The sequence below is a fragment of the Microtus pennsylvanicus genome, chromosome 11 (assembly GCF_037038515.1).
Source record: "Microtus pennsylvanicus isolate mMicPen1 chromosome 11, mMicPen1.hap1, whole genome shotgun sequence".
NCBI lineage: Eukaryota > Metazoa > Chordata > Mammalia > Rodentia > Cricetidae > Microtus > Microtus pennsylvanicus.
The window spans coordinates 84,264,814-84,292,381 of NC_134589.1; the positions used below are offsets into that span (position 1 = coordinate 84,264,814).

Sequence of the window (27,568 nt, forward strand, 5' to 3'; positions counted from 1 at the left end):
ACTTCCGCTTCCGGACACTTGGCGTGTGAGTCGCGGACTTGAGGATGGACGGGCTGGTTGCTCAGTGCTCAGCGAGGCTGCTGCAGCAGGTTAGTCCTCTGGGTGGGCCGGAGGGCTCGGACCCGGCGGAAGCGGTGCCGGGTCAACAGTGGCTTCCGTAGGCGGTGGCGACATCCGCAGGGACTTGCGAGGCTCACGCTTCCCTGGCGGCCGTTTTCTCTTAGCTGGGAGAGGAAAATGCCATCATTGTCTGGGTCGTGCGACTGTCACACGGAGAGGAGAGGGTGTCGCAGGGCCTAGCGTGTGGAGAGCCAGGCTCACCCTGCAGCCCGCGCACGTTTGCAGGCTGTGGCCAAGGCCAGGTGGGACCGACGTGTGCTGCGGGGAACCCGGCCAGAAACTTCCCAAGAAGCCGCCAGTCTTGGTCCGGGACAACGTCACATCTTTAGAAAGCGAAAGTGGGACCAACTTCATTTCTTTTCCGGGCCTAGCTGAGAGTGGTAGGGACACCGTTTGCCTAAACCTGCCCTGCAACAGCAACTGCTCTGTGCAAATCCGCAGCTCCAAGGTACAAGTTAAAGGGGCAAGCGCTTTACTGCCGAGAGCCGTTTATAGTATACGATACTGGAGATGGGGGGGGGGGGGAATATGTGGGAATTTTTCTTTGACCTAGAAAAAGCAAAGACACTTGAGTGGTTTGAATATGGATGCTGTCACCTTTTGTCCCTCTGGGGATCTAACCTAGAGCCATTCCTATGGTAGGCAAGCACCGCTGAGATAGGTTCCCTGGCTCTCACCGCTTTGTTTTTTGTTGTTGGTTTTTTTTTTTTTAATTTTTGTTTGTTTGGCCTTTTTGTAGTCCTAGTCGTAAAATTTGGGAGCGTAAATTTTTTGTAAAGCCAGAACCCTGTACTCTGACGATGTCGGGGTGCATTGTTGAGCTGAGGGAGAAACTAATATGTTTGAGCAAGGGTCTTGCTATATCTGTGGTAGACTGGTCCCTCCTGCTTTAGCCTCCCAAGTGCTAGGATTTAGGTGCGTGCTGCAGTGCACACTTTCTCGGGTTATTTTCTCAGCGCTGCTGCCCCTTATTCCAGCACTCATTAGACACACGTTTCCTTTATAAAGGATGATTGCTGATATTAGTCAAACCACTGGCCTCAAAAGGAAAGCCCGTTCTCACCACCTGAGCCACAAATTGGGGAGAACTGAAATGAGGAAGTGCGTCTCCGGTCCAGTTTGCCATTATCTTGGGAGTGTTCCTTTGAGCTGACTGGGAAAGTGCCCTTCCCTTTACAGGAAAAGGAGATCAAGTCTCTGACTGCTGAGATCGACCGGCTGAAAAACTGTGGTCACCTAGAAAATTCTCCAAGTTTGGAACAGTTACGAGAAGAAAATTTAAAATTGAAGTACAGACTGAATATTCTTCAAAGGGTGAGTACTCTGGGTATCTTCAAATAAAATGTTTTGTTATTGAAGATTCTAAAAGTATGCACTACAGAAACTGAAAAGAGGGGTTTGCTTAAAAATCTGTTTTCCTGCCTAAGGCAAATTAAGACTCATTCAGCTCATGATGGAGAAATTGGTGAGGCCTGTGGCTTCCAGAACCCTTGGCAGTGGTTCATCATGCAGGCTTAAAGACTGACTTGGGAGTTGAGATTTCTTCCGTGGGTTATACCTGTGCTTTCAAAGAAATGGTTTTTTGAAGGAAGAATCATTACCACTATCAGAAAAAAAAAAATTTCGTTTATTTGGTTTGGTACTGAAGTCTAGGAACAAACTAGGGGGATGTTTTAAAATAGACACACTCATACATAACTTCTATGCTATTGAGTTGGCTATTCTACAATTTCATTACGTTTTATAGCATCTCTTAGCTTTCTTTTTATTTAATGTTGCAAAATTTTCTGTCTCTATCCTTCCATCCCCCCTTTCTCTAAAGTGTCTCACTACAGCCCAGATGGGCTTCGAGGCTCACCTCCATCTTGCAGTGTCTTTCTGCTTCTGTGTCTCTAGTACTGCCATGCCCCTATTTTAATGGCCGTGTAGTCCAGCGATGGTTATCAGTGTAGGAGAGAAAGAGCTTACCTTCAGTCTTTTGGCCTGCCTTTCAGGTTTGCTGATGACACAGCCCAGAGTATTACATCATTCTCATTCATAGCTGTTCTCCACGGTGTGTGCTACTCTTTGGATTGCCCAGCGGTACTTCATTGACTCCTTAGGCCGCCCGAGCCATTCCCTTGGAGTTTTTATTACCTGTTTGGGATCAGCTGTTCTCAAATTACTTTGTATTTATGTCTTCTAACCCAGAATTCCTTTTTCATGGATGCCTCACTAAAGAAATACGGTTTAGTTTGTTAAATGCATTTGGTCTGCATTTATCTATACTGAATTCTCTGTTGTGTTTACTTTTTAAAATTCAGATGCATTTTTCATTGCTTCCGTGCTGCTAAGGGCAGTAAAGGAGATAACACAAAGACTAACGAGGGAGCATGGAGGTGGTGCTTCTAATCCCAGCACTCGGGAGGCAGAGGAAGGCAGATCTGAGCTGAGGCCAGCCTGGTCTACAAAGCCAATCTCAGTACAATCAGGGCTACACAGAGAAACCCTGTCTTGAGAAGAGAGAAAAACCACAGGGATAAAGTATTGCCTACAGTAGCCATTCATCCTACCTGTCCCTCTTTTGGCGGCTACATACTCCCAGCTTGGAAGCACATACCAGATGATTCTAGCTGCAAGGAATTGTACCCTTATTCTCACGAGCATGACAGTCTCAGTTTTCTCTTACTCCTTTTCATTAAATTGTCTTTATGTATTTCAGAGACAAAAACCTAGTTACTTAGTACTTTTTTTTTTTTTTTTTGAGATAGGGTCTTTATGTAGACTAAGCTGGTCTTGAACTCATATACATCCATCTGCCTCCACCTCCAGAGTCTGGCTGCTTAGTACTTATTAATTAGGTATTCACAGAAAGCTTTTCACACTGGCGGTTTTAAGATTGCTAGTATGATAGTACTCCTATTAGAGAATCCCATAGACTTTCAGAAATCTCATAATCTTAATTTTCTCAAGAGCTGTTTTTTACTAATTTGCATAACATGAGGTTTTACAAAATGCATACAATCAAGCTACAGTAGAAGGTGATTGTACTAAGATGTGTGTTTCTTTTGGTTTTATTTGATTTGGGGCCTTGGCCTTATATATTATATAGTCCTGACTGTCCTCGTATGTGGTGTGCAGCCTATCTCCCTCAGACTTGTGGCAGTCCTCCTGCTTCCAGCCTCTCGAGAGCTGGAATTAAAGGTGTATGGCACCGTGGCCAGCAAGGAAGATGATCTTGATGTGCTGGCTCACCTCTGTGATGCTCTCTTGTGAAAGGCAGGGGCAGGAGTTCCAGGGCTATGGAACAAGACCCTGTCTCAAAACCAAAAAAGTGCTGTGAAGCTCACTGCTAGACTGCTTAGTACAGGTCAAGGCCCTGGATTCAGTCCCTGGCACCAGATAAAATTGGGTGTGGTGGTGCATGCCCATAATTCCAGCACTTGGTAGTAGTGGAGGCAGGAGGATCAGGGAGGAGAAAGTGAAAGTGTTAAAGTTGATTATACATACATATTAATTTGGATGAGATCAAGTACAGTGGATTTTATGTGTATGTATAAATGTCTAATACAAAAGATACATACCAATATCTTTATAGTTTAAAAAAGTTAGCATTACTGATTTTGGGGACCTAAGAGAATTCGTAAAAACTTAAAGTTGGTCTAGTTTGGGAGCTGATATCTCTATCCCAGCACTTGAGGTTGGAGGATCAGGATTTCTAAGCCAGCTTCAGTAGCCTGACTCTGTTACAACGAACCGAAGAGGGGAAAAGCCTTAAACCAGCTCTTGTTTATTTGTTTCCTGAGTTAATATTTCTAATTTTCTAGTATGGAAGATGTCAGCCAAAGTACAAGCTTTATTTTTACAAAGTTTTTTTGCCTCTGTATGTTATCAGTGTTTTTGTAAACATGGATGGAATTATACTATTGAGAACAAATGTTCCCAGAAAGACCCACACCTTAGATTGAGCCTTCTTCAAGGCTGATTGACTGATTAGACTTTTGGGAAGAGATTGGGGTGTTGCAAGTGCAGAACACAATTGCAGTTTATCTCAGGCCACTGTGAGCCCCTTTAATAATCTGTCATTCCTTCCCCTTTTCAGTGTTTGACCTAACATTTTAGCAAAATTTCTCTGTGTAGTCCTAGTACTGGCTTTCCTGGAACTCACAGAGATCCACCTGCCTCTGCCTCCCTAGTGCTGGGATTAAAGGTGTGTGCCGCCACCACCCAATTTATCAAAAGACTTTTTGATGATTTTTTAAGAATACAACATTGCCAGGTGTGTTTTTTTTTCACGAGTTTAAGCCTATCACTGTGGAGAAAGATACAATCAGACCATAACCTGGTCAACAAAGAGTTCCTGGACAATCAGAGCTACAAATAGAAACCGGGGAGGGGGGGGGGCTATAACTTGGTAGATTGAAGGAGGAAGATTGTTTCAAGTTTGAAGCTAGCCTGGGCTACAAAGTGACCCTTTCTCAAAAAGAAAGAAAAAGATAGTGCCTGTATGAAGTTTTTCATTTTGTAGCAGTCATGGGGAGGGTAAACTCGACCTCTCAATTCCTGCCCACCTGCTTTGTAATCTGTCAATGATAGTAATGATAGTAGCAGTAACTTTTGATATGTAAAGTAAAAAGAAAAGCATGCAAACAAAACACTTTGTACAGAATTTAGCACTATTTATATCCTACTGTTGCCACTAATATTTACACTGTTAGTGTTTCCGTTGTTATTTTGAGACAGGTTATTACTATGTAACCCAAGCTGACTGCTCCTACTGTCTCTGCCTCCTAACTGCTGGGATTTTAGATGTGATCTTTTGGGCCTCACTTTGATTTTTGTTTTGTTTAGTTTTGTTTTTTTCAAGAAAAGGTTTCTCAGCCATGGAACCTGTCCTGGAACTCACTCTGTAGTCCAAGCTGGCCATGAACTCACAGATCTACCTGCCTCTGCCTCCCAAGTGCTGGGATTAAAGGTGTGTGCCACCACCGCCTGGCTGAGTACTGTAAGTTATAGTTGGACTATGAGTGGCTCAGTGGTAGAACACTTGAGGCCCTAGGTTCACATCTTAGAAGCGTTTTCGTCATGCTCCACGGAAAGCATGTTTACCTGCTCCTGTGGAGAGGCCTCTAGAGGTCGAATCCAGGCCTCTGCTAGGCCAGTGTTCTGCTGACAGGTCACAGCCTGCCCTTTTCCCTTTTTTGAGATGAGGTTTCATTGTGTAGCCCTAGTTGGCCTGGTGATTAGTAGGTAGATCAAGCTGGCCTTTGACTTTCTGGAGTCTGTTCTGTCATCTGTTTTGATAACATCTTATATGGCAGGTGTGATGTGGGCATACCGGATCGCACTGTGGACGAAGTACTTCTCTGCCTTCAGCAGTCTCGTGGTAGACAATTCTGTGGCGGTGTAATGAGCGATGATAGGAGTAATTATAGTCTATCTTAAATGAATATGCCCCACTTAAAAGTTGTTGAGAAAGAACAAGTAGGGCTTGACCCAGGGGTTATTTATAGTGGGCAAAGCTGTTGCTCTGGGCTCTTCTCTTGTTCTGAGAGGCCGTTTCTGGAGAAGATCTGGCAGTTGTTTTGTCCATTGAGTTTTCCCTTCCAGTGTTGGGGTGAGGCAGCTTATGACTCACTTCTGTTTTCTTTTTCTTTGGACGAGAGTCTCTCTGCAGAGCCCTGGCTGTCCTGGAACTCACGGTGTAGACCAGCTTTGCCTCGACTCACAGAGGTCTGCCTGTCTCTGCCTTTTGATGCTGGGCCTCACTTCTGTATTCTTTTTTTGTTGTTTGGTTTGGTTTTTTGTTCTTTGAGACAGGGTTTCTCTATATCTTCGGAACCTGTCCTGGAACTGGCTCTTGTAGACCAGGCTGGCCTCAAATTCACAGAGATCCGCCTGTCTCTGCCTCCCAAGTGCTGGGATTAAAGGTGTGTGCCATCACTGCCCGGCTTCTCTTCTATATTCAATCACTGCTTTTTATTGTTTGTGTTCTGTTAAGGCATACAGATTGGACAGCCTTGATTCTCATGAAATTTCTTAGAACCCTCTTCCAGTCTGAGCATTCCCATCCTGGCTTTTCTCAATGTATTTGGAGTTTTGTGTGATGTTATACTACCTCATTAAGACACTGCTGTTCTTTGCCTGCAGAGTCTTCAGTCAGAAAGGAAAAGAAGACCAACTAAAAACATGATTAACATCAATAGCTGCCTGCAGGATGTCTTTGGCTATGCCATTAAGGCTGCGTATCCAGACCTGGACAACCCTCCTCTGGTCGTAACCCCGAGTCAGCAGCCCAAGTTTGGAGACTATCAATGCAATAGCGCAATGGGTATTTCTCAGGTGAAGTATCATTTGTTTTGCCTGGCCTTGGTTGACTTGATTCTCTTATATATCATCATCACTCCTATGAACATAAATAACAGTAAACTCTTGTATCTTCAAGAAAGGGGACACTTTCCACATGGGACCAGGGTGTAGCTCAGAGAGAGCCATATTTGTATTGTTTTGGTGTTTCTTGCTGTGTTCTGGATTGGTGTGTGTGGCTAATGACATTTGGAAAGTGAAATAAAGTTAGCACATTATTGCTGGGCATGGTGACAGATGCCTGTGATCTCAGCACTCCAGGGGCTGGGGCAGGAGACTTGCTACAAGTAAAGGGCAGTCTAGGTTTCACAGATGATCCTGGGTTTTTTGTTTGTTTGTTTTTAAAGGAGCATATGACTGAAGATCACCACCATCAATTACTTGTTAGAGCTAGGATGTTTTGAAGCAGACTTTATAGACTGTTTTTCTTTTTGTTTGTTTTGTTTTTTGAGGCAGATTTTCTCTTTGTAGCTTTGGCTATCCTGGAACTTGCTTTGTAGACCAGGCTGGCCTCAAGCTCACAAAGATCCACCTGCCTCTGCCTCCCAAGTGCTGGGAATAAAGGTGTGCACCACCACCACCTGGTTTCCTTTTCTGTTTTGGTTTCTTGAGACATGGTCACTTTGCCAGATCTCTTGCCTCAGTCCTCAGGTACTGGGATTTCTGGCATATGCTGCTCCGAACGGCCACATTCATTTTTAAGCTGAGGAGTTCTTTATTTGCAGTAGCTACATTATCTGACTACACATGACCTGTGTCTGTTTCCTTCACTTTCTGTGTTGATTGGAAAGGGTTTGCTCTTGAGCAGACTTTTCTCTAATACTCCTGTGAGCTTTTTACTAGCTTTTCTTTTTGATGCTGGGCTTCTACCTAGAGAGTCACAGCCACTCAGCCACATTCCCAGCCCAAGAGTGCTGCTTTTGAATAGTGTGTTGCAAGGGAAGGAGCTGCTTGTTTGTCCCGGCCACCCAGAACCAAAATAATCACACAGTGGCCTATTAGCTCTGACTTCTTATTGGCTAACTCTTACATATTAATTTAACCCATCTCCATTAATCTGTGTATCACCATAAGGTTGTGGCCTACCAGCAAAGGTCCAGCATGTCTATCTCCGGTGGTGGATCCATAGCATCCCCTCACTCCGCCTTCTTCCTCCCAGCATTCAGTCCAGTTTTCCCTGCCTTCCTAAGTTCTGCCCAATCAGGCCAAGGCAGTTTTTTTATTCATTAACCAATGCAAGTAACACATAGACAGAAGGACCTCCCACACCAGTAGTGGACAGTTTCATGACTTGGAATTAAGAGTGTAAATGATGGTACGTGCTTTTAATGCCAGCACTTGGGAGGCAGAGGCAGACAGATCTCTCTGAGTTTGAGGCCAGTCCGCTCTACCAAGAGCTGGTTCCAGGACAGGCTCCAAAACAACAGAACAACCCTGTCACGAAAGGAAGGAAGGAAGGAAGGAAGGAAGGAAGGAAGGAAGGAAGGAAGGAAGGAAGGAAGGAAAGAAAAGGGGTGTAGATTTGCTGGCTCAGGCTTTGTGACTCTAGACTTTGTTGTGTCTTTAAGAGGTGGGAGGCAGGGAGCTGGCTTTAGTTCAGACGTATGGTTTGGGTATGTTGGTTCCTCTGGGCACTGGTGATGCTCTGGTTTATCCATTCACAGGTGGTTGGGCTTTGCTTCTGCTTCCTGAGTGTTTTACAAATATAGCTCATGCTTGGTCAGCACATTCCCTAGGACCTTGCTCCCTGGTGCTAATGAATTGTCTCACATTGTGTTGTAGATGCTCAAAGCAAAGGAGCAGAAAGTAAACCCTAGAGAAATTGCAGAAAACATTACCAAACACCTGCCGAACAATGACTATATTGACAAAGTTGAAATTGCGGGTCCTGGTATGATATGCTAGCTTTCTTAATTACTGTATTGATGAGTGCTTTTTGAGATTTGAAAAGGGTTAAAGTTTGAACGCTGGGTCTGGGGATGTAAGTCAGTAGTAAAGTGCTTTCCTAACATGTATAACAAGATCTTTGAGCTTTATCTTAGTGTGGCCACCAAAATTTAAAAAAAATAAAATAAAAAAAGTTTCCAGGCATGGTAGCACATGCCTGTGATCACATCTACTCAGGAGGCAGCATGATACGTACAGGCCGTCCCAGGCATTTAATATGTTGTGAGCCAGCTGGTTAAAATAACCTAGATTATAAATTAAGAGCTACCATTTTGGTAACTGTCTTGGTTGGGTTACTTTGCCTTCCACTGAGTCAAGTTTTCCTCAGCAAAGGGCTAGGGAACGGCTTAGCCTGCAGCAGAAGGGCCTTTTCTGTTTGCTCAGATGAGCCAACCATTTGTGAACGTGGATGGGCTGGTGTAATACGCAGCAGTTTGGAGGGGACAAGGGGGTGATGGTTGGAAGTAGATGCCAAGACGGGTGTTTTCAGGGCTTGGGTGACTGTCTTGACTGCTGTTAGACTCCTAAGAGTTTTGCCACAGCTCTTTCTGGAGCCAGCATAAGTGAAATGGAGAAAACCCTTCAGAGTACACAGTCCTCCAAAATGGAAGACTGATCATTTTTTACTACTCTTTTAGGTTTCATTAATGTCCACTTGAGGAAGGATTTTGTGTCAGAACAGTTGACCAGTCTCCTAATAAATGGAGTTCAACTGCCTGTTCTTGGAGAGAGAAAGAAGGTATGTGTGCTAATCCTTCGGTATTTTAGACTTGCTTGGGGAATGCCGTCACTTTATATTGAGACCATGAGTGTAATTGGGAAGTAGGTTTCTGGTGTTTTATAATTTTTTAGTCTCATTCCACAGGCATTTAAGATTTATAACTGGAACTTAGTGCAACTATTGCTGAATACAGTATTGTTGAATAGTAATTTGTATAAATTAATTTGATTCTTTATCAGTTAATATGCAATTAGAGCCACAGATAATCAAATATGCATGAATTAGAATCTAGAATAATATTTAAGACTTAATTTTAGATGGTAGCATGATAAAATACTTGTGCCCCCTTTTAAAATCTTGTTTCTGTTTCAGGTTGTCATTGACTTTTCGTCTCCTAACATAGCTAAAGAGATGCATGTTGGCCACCTCAGGTCGACTATCATAGGTGAAAGTACAAGCCGGCTCTTTGAATTTGCTGGATATGATGTGCTAAGGTGTGTTCTCTTGCTAAGTATCTTTAACACCCAGCCTTAAAAGCTCAGTTCTGTTTTGTACTCACTTGCCAAGTAATCATTTTTTTAATGTTTTCTTTATTATTTATTAAGTATACAATAGTCTGTCTGCGTGTACAACTGCAAGCCAAAGATTGCATCAGATCTCATTGCAGATGGTTGTGAGCCACCATGTGGTTGCTGGGAATTGAACTCAGGACCTTTGGAAGAACAGTCAATGATCTTAACCTCTGAGCCATCTCTCCAGCCCACCAAGTAATCTTTTAAGCAGGGGAGACAGCTCTTTCTGAGAGACATTCCTCTTTCTGAGAACCCAAGCTCAGTTCCTAATGTCCACATCATGTGGCTCACAATTGCCTGTAACTCCTGTGCCAGGGATCCAATGTTTTTCCTGGCTTTCAGGGGGCTTGCCTGCATATATACAGACTCAATATCATATACATAAATAAAAACACATCTTAATCTTATAAATATCCTGGTCCCTATCCCGTATCTGAACTTTGTACATCCTTTTTATAGACTTCCTATGGAACCAAGGGTATATGCATTCATTCCACTGATTTTATTATTTATTTATTTAAAATTTATGGGAGCCTGGAGAGATGGCTCAATGATTAAATGATTAAGAGCACTGACTGCTCTTCCAGAGGACCTGGGTTCAATTCCTAGCACACACATGGCAGCTCACCACTGTCTGCAACTCCAAGATCTGATACTCTCATACAGATATACACAGGCAGAACACAAATAGATATAAAATAAGAATAAATTATTTTTTAAAAAAATTTATGTCTATGTCCCTGCATTAGTTTGTATACCATGTGCATGCAAAACCCATAGAGGCCAGAAGAGGGCATTGTATTTACCTGGCACTATAGAAAAAGGCAGCTGTGAACTGCCGTGCTGGGAACCAAATCAGGTCCCCTGCAAGAGCAGTGGGTGCTCTTAACTGCCGAGCCATCTCTCCAGCCTTCCCAGATACTTCTTGAGTGCCTCATACATAACAAGAACTCACCTCCTGGTGGTCCAGAAGTCTATGTGTTGGGCGCTGTAGGCCATGGTATAAAACTGGGATTCTGTTCTAACTAGAACCATGTGATCCCAAAGATTGCTCTGGCGCTAAAAGAAGCAGGTGAGTAAGGAAACGTGATTGAGCAGTCGCTAAAGGCAGAAATGGATGTTACCTGTTGGCATTTTGGAGCAATTTATTTCAAGTCCCCTACAGTAATTAATTAAAAGTTACATTCTCTTCCTTTTTTTCTTTTAATTACACATTTCTTTTTGGGGGAATGATACTTAAAAAGGTCAGCAAGCAACGTATGGGAGTTGGTTGCCTCCTTAAGTGGCAGTGACTAGCCTTGGCTGTAATGTTCTAGCTAGCTACATAATACGCAGTTTATAGCCCATTAGTTATAAATCAGTAAATCCTAATTCTCACCCTATTCAGCTGTTCCTAGTTCCACGAGTTGGCAGTTAGCAACCTCACTGGAGAAACAGCTACACAAACAACTTTTACTAGAGTGGCAGATTGACACTTAGATGTTATGACTTCTAATGGAGTATACGTTTCATTTAATTGCTAGGTTTTTTTGGTTTTGGTTTTGTTTTTTAACTTGTTTTCTGGTTGGTATTAGGATAAACCATGTAGGAGACTGGGGGACCCAGTTTGGCATGCTCATCGCTCACCTACAGGATCAGTTTCCAGATTATCTGACGGTTTCACCTCCTATTGGGGATCTTCAGGCCTTTTATAAGGTTTGCACGATTGTTGTATAATTGTATGTCTGCTACCCTTTTCCCAAAGGAAGTTCAGAACCATAGTGGAAGTTACTGTATACTGAAAAGAATAAGGTGGAACCTGGTCAAATGTTATTTAAGAGATGGGGCTGGAGAGATGGTTCCTTATTTAGACCTGAGATCTGTTCCCAACACCCGCAGCAGGTGGCTCAGAATTGCTTCTGTGACTTTAGCTGTAGGCACCTGGTGCCTTCTGTGGCTTCCAGTGGCACTGCCTTCAGGTGCACAACCCCCACACAGGAACACACATATAATTTCTAAAGAAAAGACAAATGCTTACCAATAATACTTTCCACATACAGTGGCTGCCTTGGTAACGCTGCATTGCCTGGGTGAAAGTAAAAGCTGATTCATGAAGTTCACTTACTTGAAAAACCCGAATCATTTTTCACTCATAGATAACTTCTGTGCTTAGAAACAACCACACTAACATCCATTTACTTTTGGGTGTAATCATAGAAATAGCTGCCCTACACCCCATTGTGTGTCTTTGTTTTGTTTATTGATCTATATTAAATTTGATGGGCTAGAGAGATGGCTCAGCTGTTCTTCCAGGGACCTGACTCCCTCACTCCCTTAGCCTCATGGCACTTTCCTGCCTCAGCCTCTCCGGAGCTTGACTGTACACCTGGCTGAAACCAAGTGGTGGTAGTGTTTTTGAGTATTTTGATTTTATTGTACTTGTATCTTAGGGTAAGTTGTACATCATTGTCATTGTGTGGAGGTCCAGGCACACCCTGTAAGAATCAGTTCTCGCCCTGTGGGTCCTAGGCTTGAATTCTGTCTGACTCATCAGCCAAGCACCTTGATCCACTGTGCCATCTTCCAGAGTAGTTTTTAAAAGACAAACATATGCCTGGGTGTGGGGGCAAATGCCTGTAATTTCCGCACCGGGAGGTGGGAACAGGAGTATCTAGAGTTCAAAATTAACCTCAGCTGTAACAGTGAGTCCAGCCCTATATTAATTGTGTGGTGACTTTGGTCAGCATTCTGAATTGGCACACTGCAGTTTTTATTCATCTACTGAAAGTTTTCAGTGACTCTTTCCCATAAAGCAGTCTTGTACATACAGTCTTGTATTTTCAAAATCATTTTTCTTGTGATAAATGAACCAAGAATTAGACTAATGGATTAAAAAGCAAACACTTGAGTTTTGATGTTTTCTAGTAAAAATTTAAAAATAACTAATCATGTTAAATTGCTTTTGGATATAGTGAAACGGATTTGCTAATATAAATGATTTTGTAGTACATTACTAAAATTTACTGATTTGGTAATGAATCAGTTTTCCAGTGTTTCTTAGTTTGTTTTTGTTTTTTGTTTTGTTTTGTTTGAATGCCTAGAGTGAGCACTGATGCCAAATGACAGCTCGGGAGAGTCAGTTTTCTCCTACCATGTGGGTCCTGGGAATTGAATTCGCGTACTTAGGCTGGGCAGCAAGCGCCTTTAGAACTAAACCAGCTTAGCAGCCCCAGTTGTTCTTGAACGATGTATTTGCAGAGAAACACTAGGAAGCATACCCTAAAATGAGAAAGCTGTGCTACCAAAATAAAAATGAAACATTGAAGGCTTTTGTGGGTTTGATTTTGAGACAGTTTGAGACTAGACTGGCCTGTAAAGTTGGTGTTCTGGCTGCCTCCTGAATGTTAGGGTTACAAAACAGGAGCCAAATGCTCAGCTGAGTTTTGTATATTTAAGAAAAAAATAATTTCATTGTTAATAAAAGGTAGGCTATTTGTCATGCACACTTGAGTGTGTGTGGGCTTGAGTTAATATCTGGTATCTTTCTTGATCACTTTTTAGTAAGATCGGGATCTCTTGAGTTCTGTCTAATCTAGCTACCCCCCCCCCACACACACACACACCAATCCCTGCCAGAATTATAGGTGGCTTTCAAGACGGCACAGCTGTACTTAGATTTTGGAGATGGAACTATTGTTCTCTCGAGGTTAGGGCATCTTCCCAGTTCAGCTGTTGCCAATTCTTGAACTCCTTGCAGGATGTGCTTTTCTGTTGGTTGGCTTGGGTGTTTTGTTTTAGAGAACAACTGTGTCCCTACCTCTTTGGAACCTACTGCATAGAGGTTCACCTGCCTCGAACCCCTTAGTGCTAGGATTAAAAGTGCTCCACCACACCTGGCCACCCTGGTTTATTTTGGTTTTCGTATTTGTTTTTAGGAGCTCATATTCTTGTCTTTGATGTAGAGCACTTATATTCCCAGCTGTCTATTTCTTTTGGTGCATATGTGCAGAAATGAGTACATTCTAACATGATTGGATCTTACAAATCTCTTAACAGGAATCTAAGAAGAGGTTTGATACTGAGGAGGAATTTAAGAAGCGAGCCTATCAATGTGTTGTTTCACTGCAGAGTAAAAACCCAGATTTCATAAAGGCCTGGAACCTCATCTGTGATGTCTCCCGTGCAGGTGAGTGTTTTTATTCAGGATTGATATTAGGTTTTTGTAATTGGGGTCTTTGTGTGTTTTTGCTTGTTTGCCTGTTTCTTCAAACCTCCTATATACTTCTCTGAATTAATTGTGTGAATTCGGGTGTGTGCTTTGACACATAGCCCACCTGACAATCAGAGGACAAGGACTACTTTGGGGAATCTGTTCTCCTTATTCCTTATAGGGGCAGGATTTATTGTATTGTTTGTGCTGTGCTTCATGCTATGCTCCAGGCTATCATGTCCTCAATTATCCTATCTCATTGCAGCAAGCCAGGTGGTGGTGGTGCACTTGGGAGGCAGGGTCAGGTAGATCTCTGTATTCCAGGCCAGTTTGGTCTACAAGTGAGTTCCAGGACATCCAGGGCAGTTACACAGAGAAACCCTGAAGAACAAATCCAAATCCATCTCATTGTAGGATACTGGGATTATAGATGCATACCATCACATCTAAGAATTTACTGTATACACCCGCTGGCCTCAAACTCAGAGACCCATCTTCCTCCAGAATGCTGGAATTAAAAGTATGTGCCACCATTCCCAGCATACAATTTATTTTATTTTAAATTATGATGTGTTTGTGCCCATTAGTGTTGGTAGCTGTAGTAACCACAGGAAGGTGTTGGATCCCTGGGAACTGGGGTTACAGGTCATTGTGAATCTACTGACATGGTTGTTGGGAACTGAGCTTAGGTCCTACAAAAGCAGTATATACTCTTAGTTGCTAAGCCATCTCAGCCCATACATCCAGGTTTTTACATGGGTGTAGAAACTAACTTGATTCAGGAAATAACCAGGCTAGCTAAAGGATAAAACAATTATATTTTTATTTATTATAAGGGGAAAACTCATGAAACAGGAATGAGAAGTCCAAGCTCAGCTGTGCCCCCAAAGAAATCATGGGGTGGGGCGCCTTAACTTGGACCCACCTCTTAAAGATGATTGGCTAACAAGGCTTCTCCATCACATGGGTTCCAAAGATCAAAATCAAATGCCAGTCTTTGAGACAAGGCTGTCTATGTCTTTGTCTTAGTTCAATCCCAGGCTGGCTTTGAATTCACAGTACCTCTGTCTGTCGTGTACTTTAGATTGCAGGCATTTGCTACCATGTTTGGTTTCGCAAAATCAATTTAAAAGACCACTTTGAGTGGTAAGTGAATGAATATCGCCATCAGGCCTTTTGTAAAGATTATTGATGATTGCTTTGTAACCTAGATTTTAAGGTATGAAAGTGTTACACTTAGGAAATGCTGTGTCGTTGATAAATGAGAAACAAGTCAGAATACCAAACAGAAAACTGAATAAATGTTTTCTTCACCAACTAGTCAGGGGTACCAAACAGAAAGATGAATAAATGTTTTCATCACCAGCTAGGTGATATTTGTTTTGAGATCTTCTCTTTGCATAACCCTGACTGTCCTGGAACTCACTACCAGGTTGGCCTTGAACTCACAGTGATCAGCCTGCCTCTACCTCCTGAGTGCTGGGATTAAAGGCATGTGCTACTATGTGTAGCCTGGTTTTTCTTTTTTTAAATATATACTATTGTTGTCTTTTGCTTCTGAGTAGGTATTTTCTGTATAGCCTAAGCTCACCTTGAGCTCACCGTCCTCCTGCTTAATACTAGAATTATGAGAGTATTCTACTGTGTCAAGGTTGATTTTGAAATAGGGTCTTCCTGGTTTGTCAAAGATAATCTTGAATTCCTGGCCTGAAACATCCCTCTGCTAGATTTCTTTAGTTGGGCTGGGAATCCAGAATACCATATTTGAGTTCTTATCTATTTAGAGAAGTGTTCTCATATAGTCCAGCCTATCTTCAAAATAGCTGCTCTGTTTTTCTTTCTCCCTTTATCTGGGCTAGGATCATGGGCATGTATAAGCACGCTACTTTATTTGGTTCTGAAGATTGAACCAGAGCCCCATAAATGCTGCACCTGTAACCCTCACTTAAATTTTTAGAAAGGGTGTTTTTCTTATAGGTAGACAGAAAAAAAAAATTAGTAATGATGTTTTGGGTGAGGTGCTGCTACATATCAAACCGAGGGTCTCCTGCTGGCTAAGCCCGTGCTGAGCCTCTGAGCTGTACCTACAGCCTAGTGTTTTCATATATGGCACCATGTTCTCTTCCCCAGTAGTGGCACACATATACTCTTCTGTGTTGTACATATTCAATGTTGCTAATTTCTGTTTGTGTTACATCCAGTTATAAAGCTTTCTAAATGATGTGGGTTTTTCCCCCTTTGCTTAAATGTGTATTCATTTACTATATTTGATATTTTCTAGAGTTTCAGAAAATCTATGATGCATTGGACATCACTTTAATAGAGAGAGGAGAATCCTTCTATCAAGATAGGATGAATGATATTGTAAAGGAATTTGAAGATAAAGGTAGGCATTACATCCTTTTACATTTTAGATTTATTTTGTGTTTTGTGTGCATGTATATGAGCAAAGGTCAGATGAGAGCAGCCAGATTTTTTAGTACTGGAGCTATGGGTGGTTGCTAACCATTGTGGGTGCTGGGTATCGATCCTGGGTCCTTCATTATCACTGGAACTTGCAAGCAGACAAAAACAAAATGAAATTTATGATTACTGAAGACAAACACAATGTCAAGTTATAAATAGTAAAGCTAGACCACACCCTGTTCTACCCACACACTTTTACACCATTCCGTCTACTCCTCCTAAAACTCTGGTGTCGTTATCTCCCTAAATTTTCTTCTCTGTGTGTGATAGAGGCTTCAAATTAAATAAGGTGACCTTGAACTCAGAAATTGTTCTGCCTCTGTCCCCCATGCTGAGATGACAAGTGTAAACCTTTATGTTTGGTAATAATTTTGCATGCTGGGCAAGCTTGTGCTGCTGTGCATCAGTCTGGGCAAGAATGGTTTTTTGTTGTTGTTGGGGTTTTTTTTTTTTTGTTTTTCAAGACAAGCTTTCTCTGTAGCTTTGGAGCTTGTCCTGGAACTAGCTCTTGTAGACCAGGCTGGCCTCGAACTCACAGAGGTCCACCTGCCTCTGCCTCCTGAGTGCAGGGATTAAAGGCATGTGCCACCACCGCACGGCAATAATGTCTTAATGCCATTCAGTAGGCAATTCAGATGTCCCAATGGGACTTATTTTAATTTGATATTCAAATGCAGGGTGTCTCTGAATCTATAAGCTGGCTTAGAATTCACTACCTCAGCTTCCCAAATGTATGTTTGAACTATGTCCAGCTTTATAATTTTTTAATCATAGGGTTTTTTCTCAGAGTCTGAATAGTACATTTATTTGTGGTCTGTTAATACATAGTAGCCCTCCTTTTCCTGCGTACTTTTTTTTCTTGCTTTGTAAGGAACCCTGGCTAGTCTGGAACTTGCTTTATAGACCACGCTGACCTCAAATTTGTGGCACTCCTCCCCTTTCTGCCTCCAGAGTACTGGGATTGCAGGCATTGCAGTACTATGCCTGGATGTATTTCTTTTATTGTTAAAGAAAGAGGGCTTATAGAATTCATCCTGTTGGCATAACAGTCTCACTTTGTACACCAGGCTGGCCTCAACTTAATGATTCTCTTGCCTCAGCTTCCTAAATGCTGGGATTACAGGCATGAACCACAATACTTGGTTCTATTTGAGTTTTATTGTTTTTTGAGATAGTATTTCTCTGTGTAACAGTCCTGGCTGTCCAGGAACTCGTTCTGTAGATCAGGCTGGCCTAGAACTCAGAACCCCCTCTCTGCCTGAGATTAAAGGCATGCGCACCACCACCCAGCATCTGCCTGTATTTTTAAAGAGGATTCATTCAGTCTGGTTTCCTTTTTCTTTCAAGAATACAAGCAATGTCTAGTTGTCTTGGTTTAGATACTGTGACTGACTCACTGGGGGTCAACTGTACATCTGTCACACTTTGCCCTGTAGTTTCAATAGCTGTTGATGCCTGTGACTTTGGTCGTATGTTATCATTCCCTCTCCGTTTTTTAACTGGAATTCTGTGCAAAAGTTTGCCCCTTGATTTCGGAGTTTTGTGACAGGGTTTCACTGCATACTCCAGTCTGGTCTCAAATTTACCATGGTTCATGATCTTTTCTTTAAAGGGTTATATATCTTGCCAGGCATAGTGGTGCCGACCTTTAATCCCAGCACTTGGGAGACAAGCAGATCTCTGAGTTCCAGGACATCCAGGGCTACACAGAAAAACCCTGTCTTGATAAATAAAAAATGTATATAGCTTTATTTTATATTCATGAGTGTGTTTACCTGCACGTGATTGTGAGCAAGAGTGCACACCCGTGGAGACCAGAAGAGGGCATCAGATTCCCTGGAACTAGGGTTAGAGTCAGTTGTGAGTTATCCGTCCTGTGACTGTAAGTTACTGAGCCCAGGTCAGTCTTCTGCAAGAGAACAAGTGTTCTTAACTTAACCACTGAGCCATCCTTTAATCCTTCAGCCCTGAAGCCTGAATGTAGAAGTGGAGACTTGGAACCACAGTTTGAAGATAACAAAACAATATTCGTGGGGTTTTGTTGGCATTGTGTAACTAAAGGTCTTAGATATGCTGTCTTTTTTTTTTTTTTAAGATTTATTTATTTATTATGTGCACAGTGTTCTGTCGGCTGTGTGTAGACCTGAAGGCCAGATCTCATTACAGATGGTTGTGAGCCACCATGTGGTTGTTGGGTATTGAACTCAGGCCCTCTAAAAGAGCAGGCAGTGCTCTTAATCACTAAGCTGTCTCTCCAGCCCTAGATAGGCTGTCATACATGACTCCTAGTTCTGTGCTCAGCCTGATCAGCACAGAGAAGTCAGGGCCCAAAAGCAACAAACCTGAAATTTACACACAGGCAGTCTTCCTTCATGGACTGTAGTTTTAACCCTACCTATGAGTCTGTTTCCTAAACTGTAAGTAGTATGGTAACATAATCTGCATAGTGACTGTAGCTACTATAAACATTAAATTTGGGACTCAATATTATAAGTGACATAAATCAAATATAGCTGTTAGAAAGTTCATTCCTATTCCTGTCTTTTCTTGGGTCTGAGAACATTGCTTTTTTATATAACTGTGCGCAGTTTTATTTCTTCCTGCTCCATATTCTAGATACCAAACCTTGCTGTGTTCGAACATATCCGGAGGAAGGTCATGATTCCACCCAGAAAAGAAAGCACATATGTTCATATTTTGTCTGCTGAGTGCATGCTTCCACAGGGTGTGGTGGCAGAGTTTGACCAGGTGTGCTGTGGGTGCAGAGCCCTGACATCAGTCTCAGCAGTAGATCATGTGGGAGTAATCATTCCTCAGCTCTATCATCACCTTTTAAAATACTCAGGGCTGGTGAGAGAGCTCTGCAGGTAGAGGAATTGCTGCCCAAGCCTGGTGTCCTGAGACCCACATAGGAGGAGGAGGAGGGTACCAGTTCCCAGAAGGTATCTTGTGACCTCCACACTCACACTGTTAGTACATGTACACCCTCATTTTCTGACACAAAAATATAAGCTTACTTTTTAAAATTACAATGTTCATATAATGGCCAAGTATTTATGGTGGTCCTAGAATAAACTAGGGCTCTGGTTTCAGGAGGGCTCTTTTAGCTTTGGTAATGTGTAGACGGAGACTGCTTTTTCATTCCCAGCCACCCAGACCCGAATAATCACACAGAAACTATATTAATTACAACATCGTTTGGCCTATTAGCTCAGGCTTCTTATCAACTAACTCTTACATCTTGAATTAGCCTATTTCTGTTATTTTATATTTTACCACAAGGCTTGTGGTTTACCTCTTGCTGCGTGGCATCCCCTGACTCCACCTTCTTTCCTCCCTTATCTCTGCTTGGATTTCCCACTTTGCTATATTCTGCCCTGCCATAGGCCAAAGAAGCTTCTTTATTAACCAATGGTAATAAAACATTCACATCATAACAGAGGAGATTCCCACATCAATGACGAAGGCTTTTAATTTTATTTTTATGTGTTTTTTTTTCTCCTTTTTTGCTAGGATTTGTGCAAGTGGATGATGGCAGAAAAATTGTCTTTGTGCCTGGGTGTTCCATACCGTTAACCATAGTGAAGTCAGATGGTGGCTTTACTTATGATACATCTGACCTAGCTGCTATCAAACAGAGACTATTTGAGGAGAAAGCAGATAAGCTTATCTATGTGGTGGACAATGGACAAGTAAGTTGAATTTGCCAGGCCTGCTTGCATTTGACACTTAAAAATTTTTTTAAATTTACTAGAAACATACAGTTTGGAACACTGGTGCATCACTGGAGAAAGAACGGGGTTGGAGCATGCTTTGTAGCTACTTTCTGAACATACAGATTATTCCTAGCCTGGGGAGGCAGAGGCAGGTAGATTCGAAATTCATGACAGCCATGGCTACACAGGGTGATGGTGGTGCAGCCCAACATTTGGTTTTGTTTTTTCAAACAGGTCCTTCTGTGTAATATTTTATTTTTGGTTATTACAAAAAGCCATAGGTTTCCCCTTTGTTAATGTGGCATTGTGACTCTGCTTTTATTTAAAATTAATTTTAACATATAGACACATAGAAATTTTACTTCATGGAAAAGCCGTGTGACTTTTGTTGTGAGATAAAGTCTCAAGTAACCCATTTGTCCTCAAATTTGAAATCCTACCTTTCTGGATGAAAACTTAAGATTTAGTAGGAAGAAACCATTTTGTGAATTTGTCCTTAGTCACTATGTCTTTGCTGTGGTGAGGATCAGAGCCTGTGCTCTGTATGTGGTAGCGAGTGCTGGGACACTGAGCGGTATCCCCCCTCTGTTGCTCTTTAAACATGTTTTGTTTTATGAGACTTGTTGGTCTCAACACTGGCTGCACAGCTGAATATGCCCTTAAGTCCCGATTCTCCAGCTCTGAGGCACTGAGATCACAGGCAGGCATCAACTGCCTGGCCTCTTTTAAGACCTGAGTGTAGAAAATGTCGTTGTAGTCTTGCTTGTTTTGGTGATCACATCTGGAGAGTAGAACTTTACAATGATGTTTGCCTAACGAGACTGTCATGTGATCTCTGAGCACCCTGTCCTGAAACTAGCTCTTGTAAATCAGGCTGGCCTCCGCCTCCGCCTCCCGAGTGCTGATATTAAAGGCGTGCGCCACTACTGACCAGCTCAGTTGTGTCTTTTTTAATTAGTATTAGAAAACTAACAAGCACTGTCTGCTTCTGCTCTTCGCAGGCTGTACATTTCCAGACAATTTTTGCTGCTGCTCAAATGATTGGCTGGTATGACCCGAAAGTAACTCAAGTGGCACATGTTGGATTCGGCGTGGTGCTAGGAGAAGACAAGTAAGTGGACAGGCAGGAGCTGGCAATGATGGCCCCGGTCCCCAGAGCTTCAGAAAAGGTCAGAAAAGGCTTCCTGTTCCTGAGTCCCCAGTAGCACTGAGAAATTGAGCGTCTACTACACTGTCGTGGAAACTCAGCAAAGCCGCTTCTCCCGTGAGTTAGCGCTTGCAGAGGATGCAGACTAAGGATGCGTGTGCCTTCGCACGTCCCCATCTAGACTGTGCCCATTTCACGCAGCATACTCAAAGCCCTTGGTGCATTTACCTTTGGTTACAATATTGAGAAAGTGTGAGTTATTGAGAGTCCAGTTGAATTTAAGATTCATTCACTCCTTTCATTTTTGTACAAAGTATGAAGCTTATCAGTTCTAAATTAATGGTGTTCATGCTTTCACTTTTTCTGTTTCCCCATCATCTCCCTCTGTTCTGTTCAGTCTTTGAGACAAAAGGTAAATATAATGGGATGTTTATATTCGGTATTTACCAACTTGAACTTAATGTGGTGGGCTTTCTTCCTGTCAGGATTTTATTATGTTAGTCCAGTGTAGAAGCAAGTGCAGTGGATTTTTTGATTTAGTAATTTTTCTGAATTTAAACAGCATCTTGGATTCTAGGAAAGTGAGTTTATTAGGCTTTTTGTTTTGTACGTTCAGGTACCTGGGAAGTCCAGAATAGGGTGGAGCTGTGGCTACGGGTGGTTAGTTGTGTGCTGCCCGCACGAGTGCTGGGAACCGAGCTCTGGAAGAGTAGCCAGTGCCATCAATGTGAGCTGACTCCAGCCCAGTGGATGCTATTCTTTATTTCACTGTTAAAATGTAGCAAGGATAGAGTTCCAGGGGCTTAAAAACAAAAATGAGTTGAGACACTGGAAAACTGGTTTTTTTGGTGCTCATCCCTGGTAGCCGCTGGGCTATGGCTGTGTTACCTTGGCCGTATGTGACCGGACCCCTCGAACCTTCGCTTTCAAGGATTTTTAAATTGAACAGTCTAATTCAGAATTTTTTACAGGACTTTAAATGTCTTTTAGGAAGAAGTTTAAAACACGTTCAGGTGAAACTGTGCGCCTTGTGGACCTGCTAGAAGAAGGACTGAAACGGTCCATGGACAAGTTAAAGGAGAAGGAGAGAGACAAGGTAGGACAGGAGTTCTTAGGTTCCCCCTTTGTGTAATGTCGCGTGTGGCTCTGCTTTAATGAAAGTACAGAAGCCGTGTGACTTGTGAGATGAGGTCTCATAGCCAACTCCTGATGTTCCTGCTCCTGCCTCCCAAACGCTGGATTATAGGTGTGTATGTTTTCATGCTATGTATTAAGACTATCTCACAGTGTTCAAGACCTTATCAAGATCCATTTATAAAGTAATGTCCAGCACTCAGTTTTTCAGGCCCTCTCTCCACCACTTCCTCCTTCCTCCTTTGCTCTCCAGACAGTAGTGTGGGTTTGTTGAGGTTTTGCAACAGGTTCTCCCTTGTTAGCCAAGATTCACCCTAAACTCATGTTCAGCCTGTTTCCCAAGTACTGGCTTTCTTGGTGTATACTACTCTAGCTACACTGGACCTTTTGTCATAATCTATAACATACGGTGTCTTTCGGTTTCATTCATCAGTGTCAGTTTTGGCATGGGAGGCAAGCGCTTGCGTCTCTGAAGACCTTGGCATTTGTAGTTTTGTTAACACGACCTGACGCTGACCATAAACTGCCACAGCCACCCTTTTACTTCTTCATGTAATCATCCTTAGGCTTGTTTTTGTGACTCTTGTGTGTAAGTGGTTTCAGATAATTAGGTTGAGCCCCTGTAGAATGTGAATTCTGTCAGAGGTTCTGCACAAGGCGGTGCAGGGCTCTTGAGTGTAGGTGTGAAGGCAATGCTAAGGGGCAGACTTGGGGCAGCTAGCTCTGTGTCTTTGGGAATTTTGTAAGCTAGCAATGTCTGCATTCATCATAACTTCACTGACACAACTGATCTTTGTTAGCAGAAACACGTTTATTATAGTGGTTAGCATTTTGCATCCCATAACTGCATTGAAATTAAAGTACAGTGTGGAAGGCTCTGGCATGAGTCTTATGATGTAGAATGCTGCTCTGACATGAGGCTCGTGTGCGTTTGCAGTGTGACTCTGGTGTCTTACAGTGTTCTTGCAGTTTGAATGTCTGGGTTGCCCCTCTAGGTGTCATGAGAGTTGTCTCTTTAGGTAGGTCTTTATTGTGTTGTCCAACTTAAACATTTGTTGTTTACTGTGAAACTTTCGATTGGATGAACACAGAAGAATTTAGGATGCGGTACTGGTGAATAAAACAGTAAGCAAAGCGAGATGTGATACGTATACCTGTAATACCAATTCTCAGGAGGTGGAAGTAATAGAGTTGGTATAGGAGTTCAAAACCCATCTAGGCAATGGTGAGACCATTCTCCACACACATAGTGTGTGTATTTCAGGGTTTTGTTTGCTGGGGAAGGTGAGGTGGGGCTCACTGTAACCTAGACAGGCCTTGAACTCTGAGGGTTACAGGCATGACTCATCATACAAATGAATTGTGTTTGAGTTATATACTAGCTTGTTTGTATAGTGTAAGAGCAACGGGACAGTGACAGCTACATAGTCTTTCTTGCAGCTGTAGCTAATGTCACTGTAAAGCAGGCATCCCACACATAGCTTGTCTTCTGAAGCAGAAGCCTGCTCTGTAGCCCAAACAGGCTGTGAACTCAGTGTGTATGAGCTATTAAAGAAGTCAGGATCTTGCTCAATGTGAACAGAAGTATTAATATTTTTAGCAAAGTGTCCATGCATAGGCCTATAATCCCCAGCATTTGCTCAGGAGGCTGAGGCAGCAAAGCACAGGTTGGAAGCCAGCCTAACTTACATAATAAGAGCATAGACTAAAGAAACAAAGCAAAACTGTGAGGTAGCCTTTTATGTGACCTAGGCTGGCTACAAACTCCTGATCCTCAATAGTCCTGTGCCACCACTCCCGGTTTATACAGTGCTATCGTGATGAAACCCAGGGCCCTCTGTGTACTACACAAGCACCAGCTGAACTGCAGTTCCATGGATTTTAATGTAGAAGAATATACCAAATTGTTATTTTTAATTTTTTTTTTATTTATTATGTATCTGTCTGTGTGTGTGTATGCCTGCAAGCCAAAAGAGGGCAACAGACCTCATTCCAGATGGTTGTGAGCCACCATGTGGTTGCTGGGAATTGAACTCAGGACCTTTGTAAGAGCAGGCAATGCTCTTAACCACTGACCCATCTCTCCAGCCCCCAGATTGTTATTAAGGTCTGCAAATTTACTTCCATTGATTAAGAAATATGAAGACTTGGTTCAAATTTTGATGAGAGTTCAGCAGCAAACAAGGATATTCTATTAAAAGTTAAAGACACATCAAAATTCTTAAGATAGGCATTATGTATAGTGTCCTGCCTGTATATATCCCTGCAGGCCAGAAGAGGGCACCAGATCTCATTATGGGTGGTTGTGAGCTACCATGAGGTTGCTGGGAATTGAACTCAACTTTATTAGGCTCTTACTGGTACAAGAAAGGGATTCTTTTGAATAAGCTTGCCATATAAAATACTTGTTTAAAATCTGATCATAGACCAACCATTGAGAAGTAATAGTCATCTGTTAGGCAGAGTTAGAAGCAATTGGAAGGTTTTAGTTTTAAAACATTTCACTTTCTAAGTCTTTGAAGTCTGTTCCTAAGTAATTTAAACCAAATAAAGGCATACATTTCAGTAGGCACTTTCCTTATGGAAATGGAAAGGAGGGCTGTTTGGGTAACCTGGACTCAGCTTGTGATTATGCAGCAGAGGTAAAGACATCTCAGGCTGGGTGTGGGAGCCTACATCTGTAAGTCTAACATTCAGAAGCCTGAGGACCTTGATTTCAAGGCTGGCCTGAGCTACATAGGTTGATTCTGTCTCAGAACTCTACCAGCATTTCAGTTATTCCTTCCTTGATGTAGATTTTTCTTAGGATCTGTCAGTCATGGTGGGACATTGGCTGTAACTGTGGGAGGCAAGAGGATTACAGCAGTTGGAGACATACCAGGTCTATGTACATAGCTTATCTCAAAAGATGGGAGGGGAACAGACATCCTTTTTGTGCCTTGTTCAGTTTATTCAGGTCCTTTGTAGCTTGCTTAAGCATTTAGTTTCACCCTTTCTTTCTTCAAATTGTCAAACTATCCAATAATTTGTTTCTACCACATGAAATCCTTCCTCACGCTAGCTCCTTCCCACTGGTTTTTTGGTTTTTTGGTTTTTTTTTTTTTTTTGGTTTTTCGAGACAAGGTTTCTCTGTGGTTTTGGAGCCTGTCCTGGAACTAGCTCTTGTAGACCAGGCTGGTCTCGAACTCACAGAGATCCGCCTGCCTCTGCCTCCCAAGTGCTGGGATTAAAGGCGTGCGCCACCACCACCCGGCTTCCCACTAGTTTTTATTCCTTCCTTAGACAAAGTGTTTAAAGAAAACACAGATATGATTCTGTCAATAGATTGCTTGTCTAGCATGAGTGAATCCCTGGGTGTGATCCCCAATACCACATGGCACATATCTGCAGTCCCCCAGCATTTAGTCACTGGAAGCAGTAGGATGAGTTCAAGATCACATGACTCTAGAATGAACCTGAGTTACTTGAAGTCCTGTTTAAACAATAATAAAATTGGCATATTACTTATTTTTAGGTATTTCATGTCGATCAGTTATGATTAGGTAGTATTCAAAATTATCTTTTTATAAAATAAAATGCCCAGAACTCAGGAGGTAGAGGCGGGCAAATCTCTGAATTCAAGGCCAGCCTGACCTACAGATTAAGTTCCATAACATCCAGGGCTACAAGGAGAAACCCTGTCTTGGAAAACAGAAAACAATAACTCCATGGGTGAGGCCACGGGGCTGAGACAGTAGTGAGCAAGCTCTGAAGTGTTTGTTTTCCCAAAGGTCTTAACTGAGGAGGAGCTGACAGCTGCTCAGAGATCTGTTGCGTATGGCTGTATCAAATACGCCGACCTGTCCCATAACCGGTTGAATGACTACATCTTCTCCTTTGACAAGATGCTGGATGACAGAGGAAACACGGCTGCGTACTTACTGTATGCCTTCACTAGGATCAGGTGACTACTCAGACTCTGTTGGGAATCAGGGTCTGGATCATGTGGTATGTGTGTCCGTGTCCCAGGCTAGCTTCTGATCGTCTGCCTCTCAAGTGCTGAGGCTACAGGTCGGCTCTACAGCCCTGGGGCTGTTCTAATTTTTTTTTTTTTTTTGGTTTTTTGAGACAGGGTTTCTCTGTGGTTTTGGAGCCTGTCCTGGAACTAGCTCTTGTAGACCAGGCTAGTCTCGAACTCACAGAAATCCACCTGCCTCTGCCTCCCAAGTGCTGGGATTAAAGACGTGCTACACCACCGCCCGGCTCTGGGGCTGTTCTAATTGCTAATGTTTTCTAATTTACCCTGGTCATACTAGATGACGTTCTTCTGTGAAAGAGCCTGTGCCTGACCTAAAGGTACTTACCTGTATTTCAGGTCTATTGCACGTCTGGCCAATATCGATGATGAGATGCTTCAGAAAGCTGCTCGGGAAACCAAGATTGTTTTAGACCATGAGAAGGAATGGAAACTTGGCCGGTGCATCTTACGATTCCCTGAGATTTTACAAAAGATTTTAGATGACTTATTTCTCCATACTCTCTGCGACTATATATATGAGCTGGCAACTACTTTCACAGAGTTTTACGATAGCTGTTACTGTGTGGAGAAAGATCGGCAGACGGGTAAGTGTCTCATCCATCCGCTGTCCTTCTTGGGGAAGGGCACCACCAGGACATGTGCACAGAAACTAAAATCTCACAGAAGCTGTGGCATATGTAACAGTTTGAGATGGGGCCAGTCAAAGCAGAAAATGGGTCTAAGTTGTGTTGGTTGGTATTGGAAACAGCCAGTATCATTGATGGCTGTGTGTTAATCGAGGCAAGCCTGAGAACAGAATCGGTCCATGGGGTGGTGTCCCTCCCCACTGTGGTGTGTAATTACTTCATGGGGGCTTAGGAAAGCACTGGGAATTGTCAGGTTTTCTAGAAACAACTGTGGAAATGTGCTGTCTTGTCTTTCTCAGGGAAAGTAGTGAAGGTGAACATGTGGCGGATGCTCCTGTGTGAAGCAGTAGCTGCTGTCATGGCCAAAGGGTTCGAGATTCTGGGACTAAAAGCCGTCCAAAGGATGTAATCCTTAGGTTTGGAGACTGTTTGTTTACCAATCATGAGAACACAACTTCACAGTAAAGAATTTCACAATTATCTATACAACAAACTGGGTTTCTTTGTCTCTAACAGAATTGATTCTAAAAAGAAAATTACTTTGATAAATTTTGTTTGAGCATTAAA

The 27,568-nt window shown here is 42.5% G+C and overlaps 1 protein-coding gene across 2 annotated transcripts; it reads left to right on the forward strand.

The window, feature by feature from the left end:
- Rars1 (arginyl-tRNA synthetase 1) lies at positions 1 to 27,568 on the forward strand. 2 transcript variants are annotated; one of them, XM_075941335.1, is made up of 15 exons: positions 1 to 568; positions 1,300 to 1,434; positions 6,250 to 6,441; positions 8,248 to 8,356; positions 9,051 to 9,151; positions 9,506 to 9,627; positions 11,280 to 11,400; positions 13,741 to 13,870; positions 16,176 to 16,280; positions 19,874 to 20,052; positions 21,078 to 21,187; positions 22,214 to 22,319; positions 26,128 to 26,300; positions 26,712 to 26,959; positions 27,301 to 27,568. In XM_075941335.1, exons 3-15 carry the CDS (start codon positions 6,289 to 6,291, stop codon positions 27,408 to 27,410), a joined length of 1,767 nt encoding a protein of 588 aa, XP_075797450.1. In that variant the 5' UTR covers positions 1 to 568; positions 1,300 to 1,434; positions 6,250 to 6,288; the 3' UTR covers positions 27,411 to 27,568. The 2 variants fall into 2 exon arrangements, with proteins under 2 accessions (XP_075797450.1, XP_075797449.1); XM_075941334.1 differs by having other exon boundaries at positions 7 to 89.